Genomic DNA, 8,069 nt, shown 5'->3' with positions numbered 1-8,069 from the left:
GCCATGTCTCAAAGCGGAACATGGGTGCTCGAGCAGGAGGAGGAGAGATGGCACAATCTGATGATATTGTACAATGCCAGTGGCAGCACATGTGTTATCGAGCATGCTATTCTTGGCACATTGTTGAACATGGGGTTCCACTGCATACTTGTTAACCATGTTGATCCAAGGGCAATATCAGTTACGACTGCAATGGGCACAAGACCACTGAGATAGAACTGTGGACCAAGGGAAATATGTCACCTGATCAGATGAACGATATTTCTCATTACACCAGGTCGATGGTCATGTCTGCATACGCCATGACCCAGATGAATGGCCGCTTAAAACATACAGCTTACCAAGGTCCCAGGGTGGGCGAGAATGCTATGGGGGACATTCACACAGGCTTCCATGGGATCTGTGGTAGTAACTGAAGGCACCATAACAGCTGTGGACTATATGAACAATTATACCGCCACCTGCATAAATCCGTACACAATGTCTCCTTGAAAGGCAATAGCATCTTCTAGCAATGTGACTATTGATGTCACAAGGCCAGTATCGAGCTACAGTGATTTTGGGAGTATGATAGTGACCTCAGGATATGTCTTAGCCACAAAATTTGCCTGATCCGAACCCAATGGAACACTACTGGGTGCCAGATCCTTACACACAAACCACTGGCCCGTAACTTATGGGAATTGCATGCAGACAATTGGTGTCACAAGCCTCAGGAAACATACTGAGGGCTTGTTGGATCAGTACTGTGCAGAATCGTTGCTACCTTGTCTCCAAAAGGCGGGCCAACACGCCATTAATCAGGTGATCATAATGTTTGGGTTTGTTTGCACATGTAAAAGGAAAATAAACAAAAATGATAAAAGTAATCACCTGTAATGTCTAAAGCGATTATGTACATTGGAAGTTACACTTATTAAAATATTTCATACCATTATCCCACAGTCGATTGAATTTCTTGTACACGGTTTCAACAAGAAACTCATCTGGCCGTGCCATAATAACCCAGAATATTTTAATAAATGTGACATCCCAGCCATTATATTATATTTTACATTGAAAAGTAAGACCTCATTCAAATATCTGACTAGCAGAAAAATTACGTAAAAACTAAAATTACAATACCTGATGGAGAATTCTCTCCATTATCAATCACCCTAAGTCCCGTTCCTATTTTGCTGGTAGCTGAAACTTCTGCCATGGTTTATTACTTACATGACACAAAAGAACTTAGCTTCAGATATTTGTTCACCAAATAACACATATAACATTCACCAATCTCTTTTCCTCAACTTTCCAAAATCTATGGACACACATGTGAACAATTCAAATTATCTAGGTGTGCAGTAGAAAATTACTGCCATATTGGGATGGGCAAAGTTTTTTTCCATTTTAAACTATTTGGTGGAAACGTCCGCGAGGACCGCAGGAACAAACTATTTCACACATGGGGAGAATGGGTTTAATTATTGCAATTAATAAAAAATAAAAACAGGCATTTGGGAATTAGAACAAATAAACCTCCACTATAAAGGAAACACCAAACAGAAGGGTTCGGGAGTGGTTGACTCACATATGCTCACACTAAGAACATATACTATAGGCCTACCACTTTCCCCTAGTTCTACCTTTTACCTACACAACAGTTGACATTTTAGCAAATGTAGCTTTCTATCATGTACACCAGGAAGACATTCAAATAGGACAGAAATCTATAGACGTGATGTATAAGTAGAGACAAACAGGTTATTACAATTTCAGAAAAATTGGACGATTTGTTCAAGATGAAGAGCTTCACAAATTGAGCAAGTCAGTAATACATTGGTCCACCTCTGTTCCTTATGCAAGTAGTTGGCGACAATTGAGTTGTTGATGTCACTCAGGGATATTTCACCACATTCTACCCAATTGGTGTGTTAGATTGTAAAAGTTCTGAGCTAATTGGAGGGCACTGTCCATAATGCTCCAATCGTTTTCAATTGGGGAGAGATATAGTGACCTGGTTGTCCAAGGTAAGGTTTGGTAAGCACAAAGACAAACAGTAGAAACTCTCACTATGTGCGGGAGGACATTACCTTGGTGAAATGGGAGCCCAGTATGGCTTGCCATGAAGGGCAACAAATAGGAGCATAAAGTATCATTGTCGTACTACTGTGCTCTAAGGGTTCCATGGATGACAACCCAAGGGGTCATGTTCCAAAGTGAAATAGCAACCCAGACCATCACTCCTGAGTGTCGGGCTGTATGGCAGGCAACAGTTACATTGGTATCTCACCACTGCTCAGGGCATTTTCAGACGCGTCTCTGTTTGTCTTGGAGGTCAATTCAAAGTGAGACTCATCACTGAAGACAATTCTACTCCAGTCAATGAAATTCAAACCTAAAACAAGTCTGGAGATGCCTGCCATATGGCACAACAACAAGGAGTAACGGTCTGGGATGCCATTTCCTTTAATAGTAGGACCACTTTGCTTGTCATCTATGGCATTCTTATTGTACAGAGGTACATCAACAATATCTTATGCCTGTTTTGTTGCCCCTCATGGCAAGCATCACTGGGCTCACATTTCAGCATGATAATGCATAAGGTCAGTTTCTACTGCTTGTCTTCACACTTGCCAAATGCTATCTTGAACAGCAAGGTCGCCAGATCTATCCCCAACTGAGAACGTATGAGTACTGAGGATTATGGGTAGGGCCCTGCAACCAACTCGATTTTGATGATCTAATGCACCAATTGCACACATTTCAGCACGATATCCTTCAAGAGGGCATCCAACAACTCAATCAATCAATGTTAGGCTGAGTAACTGCTTTCATAGAGGCAAAGGTAGGCCAATGCATTACTACTTGCTCAATTTGGGAAACTCTTTCTCTTGAATAAATCATCCATTTCTCTCGAAATGGTTATAATTTGTTTGCCTGTACATGGATATCATATTTATTGATTTCAGTCTTCCATCCCATTTGGATAATTCCTTCATGGTACGTCATTGTCCCCCCCCCCCCCCTTTTTTGAGTGTATATTACTCTTGCAGCAATACTAACATCAGTGAAATAACACTACCATTTTTTTAAAATTTCAATGCCCTTCCCTCTACTCTATATCATAAATATTTGCCCATATTTAATATTCTTCAAAAGTCATACCCACTCCATCCACAAAAAAAATGTTATGTTAATAATATTCATACATAAAGCAAGAAAACAAATAGTAAATAATGTAATACTTACGCCTGAAGTGACATACAGCAAATACCCACCATTTTTGAAGAACCAGAAGAATAAATGTCTTCCTTTGCTAATGTTGACAAATTCACTCATTATACTAAACACACACACAATAATGTCCATAATCATAGTTAATATTTCCTAAATATGGAAGCACAAACTCAGCTGTCACATCCATTTCAAACGGAGGTCCTTTTACAGCTGTAATACCATTCAAAAGTACCTTTGTGAATACAAGCAGTTTATATTGTAGACAAGCACCAACCACTAGCTGATTTCAACTAATTACACCATAAACCTGAAATCAAGTTCTCTTGCAATGATGAATCACACATAAAAAACTGTCTATCCCACACAAAAAAGTTTATCTGGTATGGAAGGAGCGGAAATACAACGAATGTCATTCACCGCATGGAATAATGATTTAATTTGGAACAGTGACATACACAGTACTGAGAATCAAGGTCTGTTCATAACACACGTTTCAAAATATATTATTTATTTAGTTCCTTGACACACTTAAAAAAAAAAAAAGTCTTAAAATACATTCACTGTGTTCACTATATTAAACACATCACAATTCAAAGAGCCACTGACTGAATAAAGAACTACTTCATTAATGTGAAAATGGAATTCATAGATAATGAACCTTACTTTCACATTCAGGAATATCATTATACACCCATCCTCTAATATTAGCTCATTACTAATAAGCAAAACTAGTAACTGTGAATACAAGTAAGGCAAACATAATTAATGTTTTTAAAAAAAAATTAAAATGTACAAGTGCTATTCTTAGCTGTATTGTGTTTTGCAAACACACAGCAAGCTAAATACGTAGATAAAGCACGTGACAATTAACAGCTATCCATGGGCACACAACAGGCCACTATAGGAAATTGAAGCCACTCGTCATGTACAAAGTGAAGCCACATTGCACTGCAAAAAGCACCAAATGTCAAAGCAATTTTGGATTATTAACTTGTTCAAATGCTTAATGTAACATCTATAAAATTTTCTGGGTAGAAGCAGCACATTACTACAATTAGTGCACTCTCTCTTCCTTTGAAACAAATGACAAATCAGAAAAAATAAGGCAGCAATGAATAATATTTTGCTGGGGACAATATTAAATTTACTGAAATGTTACTTCACACTTTGGGTGAGTGCCGATTTTATACTACGGTGATGTCTAGAAACCAATGTGGCTACAAATGTGTCTGTTCCACAAAATACTGTACGAAGTACAGCTGGCAAGAGAAAGATGAAACAGATACCTTTGGTTAGCAGGAACATTTATTCCTTAATGTCAAATGGCTCCTGAACCAAAGTAGCAAAACTTAATAGCCTTTAAGGAATGATAAGTATGCTGTAATTACACACTATGTCACAGAAACTATTATAGCCTTTCTTCAATCACATACTAACTGGATGGGTGAAAATATCGAAAAATGAAGTTTGGCGTCTGATCTGTTTAACTATACACAACCAAATACCAATACCAATGAAGCATCTATACGAGAAGATTACTGCAGTTATTCCCATTTCATCTATTGCTTGGCGCATAACACAAAACAACACCGTAACCTCAGACCATTTTAAATAAAAGAGTCAGATAATTAATCAGGCTACTACCATTTGACAAATAGGCTATTCTTAAGGAACCAAGATAAAGCCATATTCTTAATCAACAAACATCATGATATTCCTGAATGAGATTTGGCCACATGCATGTAATATGGATGAATGACAAGCAAACATACATTCAGTCTCATCGTCGTTCACGGTATCGGTGATGATCACGATCACGGTCTCTTCTTTCGCAGGTTCTCCATAGAAACTCATCAACAGAACGATCATATGATCGTTTATCTGAATGGCTTGAAGACCGTGAAGGCATTGATGAGTATTCAGGAAGTGGCGGCCCATCATAATAACGAGGCGGTGGCGCTGCATCATATGGTGAGGTGCTCGAAGATGACATGTAGACACCTGGTGGTGGAGCATATGGCATAGGTGGCAGTTGATGCTGCATCTGCCGCATATAATCTGCAACATAGGCCTGTGCTGCTGCCACGGGACTCCCACCACCAAATGATCCACGATCTCCATCTCTTGGGAACCAGTTACCCAGTCTATCCCTTTGACGAGATGACGATGATCGCTTGAAGACTCCTCCACTGCTTCCCAACCTGCTTCTGACACTCATGAAGTACTTGCGGCGCCCTCGACCAAAGGAACCACCACGGCTTCGCCATGAAAATGTCCCCCTTGGTGAAAATCTGTTGCTGCCACCACTGCGCTGGTATCTTTCAGTTCTGTGTTGTGTAACACGAGGCTTTATCATCTTTGCTGCTTCCTTTGATTTTCTCAAAATTGGTGTCATTTCAATACCTTCATCAACAGGAAAAAGACGGCATAACTCTGCTGCCACTTTTGGTTCAATTTCTTGTCCATCACGACCAATCTTTACTGGTTTTCCCTCATTCCATGGATTGTACAGATGTACTGTTGCACTGAAAGGCAACTCTTTGCGGCAAACCCAGTCCACTCTGAAAACACCTCCTAGGGCTCTTGCCGAAAGTCCTGGGGGTAGTACCCAAGAAATTGGAGATACATCCCGTCTGGACTCTCCACTCAGTCGTGCAAAGCCAGCAAATTTTCCACTTTCTTTAACCGAGAATATAAGAATAACATTTCTGCATTCTCTGTAAGCATGGTTCAACTTAGACTCATTCTGTGGAAGTGTTGACCAAACACCTTTTGCTTTTGACAGAGTTACATTTTCTGCATTATTGCTCTTAATAAGAAAAAATCTTGCATCTCTGAATAAATAATTGAGCTTCGTTATGTAGTCATATGACTTCGATTTCTCTCTCGACTTCGAACGCTTCAGCACCGGTGGAGGGCTTTTTCTTTCTCTTGAGCGACTTCTGTTTAGCCTGTGTCTTGGTCGTCGCTTCCTACGATCAGTCGAATCTGAGCTGACGGAAGTTATGCTTTGGTGACTGGAAGCGCTGTCCTCCGAACTCGATGAGCTCACCTCGCTGCGAGTGTCATATTCACTCATTTCATCCAATTTGATGTCGTCACCCATATCTTCTCCAAAACTAAGATTAAGATTTTCTACATCAACACTAGTTTCTATGTCGCCTTCCTCCATTACGTATTACACAACACGGTTGTCTTCTGGCGTCAAATTTGTTCAAACTCAAAACTGACGTCTTACAGTCCACTTATTCAATGTAACAGGTTAGTGCTGATACTCTTTCACAGACTTCTACATCCAAGCAAAATGACTGTAATCACAGGAGCAAGATATTGTCTTTGCACTTTAACCAAAATACCATTGCTTCTTGTACACAGTTTCTTTCCGAATTTTTCACAACTCACTACAAAATAAAATAATACTCGCCCCCACCTCCAACGAAGCACTTTGTTTCCAAATTTATACCGGTTTAGAATCGCCCAATACACTTTCTTCTCAAAGATACAAGGGAGCAGCTTGCGTAGATATCGATCGTTTTCAGACAAGCGCCCTGTCGATATACGATGTATCGAAGCTTATGACATTTTAACATAATTAAAAATATATTGATTGGCGACTCCATGGCGTGTTGTGTGCACCACGACCAAATAGTGGATAGAATTGGAAGGAAAATCAGCATTGGCCGTATTGGTAGGCACTGGTATCAAGCTGTAACCACAAGCACAAGCTGTAACCACAAGCTAAGCTTATGGTTGTGGTTATAGCTTGATACCAGTGCCTACCAATTTTAATTGTATATTACAGCACTGAAGATAGTCAATAAGTGACCGAAAATCGATTTGACAATAAAACAGCAAAATACGGCGAATACATATTTTCCTTCCAATTCGATAACTAAAAATATATAAACTCAATGTAATATTCGTCTTTTCTCGGTTCTTCTATATGACTTCTTCGTAATGAAATTTGTTGTTGAGCGGAAACAGGATCATGCATATTTTAAAAATATTTTTACAAATATCTCTACACATTGTACAACCACAGTCTAACAGTCTTATGTTAGACTGTGGTACAACTGTAGTGGCTGCATAGAAAACACGCAGGGATCAGTGAGATATCGAGCTCACTGGCTACGATCTGTATGTGCAGATTGAAGGCCACTGATATTTGCGCAGCCAAATCGTCGAACGTGGACTAACCTCCGCACATACCTGCAAATGTCTGTGTGGGCAATAATATAGATCATATAGTCACAGAGGCGGAAAAGGTAAATGTAGGTGGATATAAGTTTTCAGCACAACTAAGTAGAGTGTCAAAAATTTAGTGCCTAAAAATATTTGTGTAGAGTGACATATAGAAGCATGTGGCTGTGAGCTTAAAATAAATAATGATACTCTTATAATTGTAGCTGTGTATAGGTCCCAAATGAGAGATTTTCACCTATTTCTGAAAACCTTTGATTATTTATTGTGCTCTTTGTCAGACAAAGGGAAGCAAATTATTGTTTGTGAGCATTTCAGTGTGCATTTGCTGAAAGTGGGATAGAAGGAATTACCTTGCAGTATTACTTGGTTCTTTCGATTTGACTTCAGTTACTGATTTTACTACTTTTGTAGAGCAGGAAAGCAGCGCATTGATGGATAATGTTTTTACAGGCCAAGATAAATTTAACCAAATAAAAACTTTTTCTATTAACAATGGTCTTTCTGATTACAGTGCACAGATAGTTGCAGTATTTGACATAGCTCTATCCAGTAATGCAATACAGTCCTCCAAAGTAGTGAATTCATTTAATGATTTAGCAGACATATAGGAAACCAGCTGCTAATTGCCGATAATTTTTTAATAT

The 8,069-nt window shown here is 39.1% G+C and overlaps 1 protein-coding gene across 1 annotated transcript; it reads right to left on the bottom strand.

Moving 5' to 3' along the window:
* Positions 1-3,634: 3,634 nt before the first annotated feature.
* LOC126354805 (YTH domain-containing protein 1-like) lies at positions 3,635-6,844 on the bottom strand. Its single transcript, XM_050004725.1, has one exon. The coding sequence runs from the start codon at positions 6,392-6,394 to the stop codon at positions 5,003-5,005; it is 1,392 nt and encodes a 463-aa protein (XP_049860682.1). The 5' UTR covers positions 6,395-6,844; the 3' UTR covers positions 3,635-5,002.
* Between the last annotated feature and the right edge of the window lie 1,225 nt (positions 6,845-8,069).

This window comes from Schistocerca gregaria, chromosome 3 (genome assembly GCF_023897955.1).
Source record: "Schistocerca gregaria isolate iqSchGreg1 chromosome 3, iqSchGreg1.2, whole genome shotgun sequence".
Lineage (NCBI taxonomy): Eukaryota > Metazoa > Arthropoda > Insecta > Orthoptera > Acrididae > Schistocerca > Schistocerca gregaria.
This window is presented reverse-complemented; position numbering and strand designations above follow the sequence as displayed.

Bases quoted from the DNA above. Each gene is read 5' to 3' on its own strand.
- LOC126354805 (XM_050004725.1), bottom strand. From the start codon at position 6,394: ATGGAGGAAGGCGACATAGAAACTAGTGTTGATGTAGAAAATCTTAAT.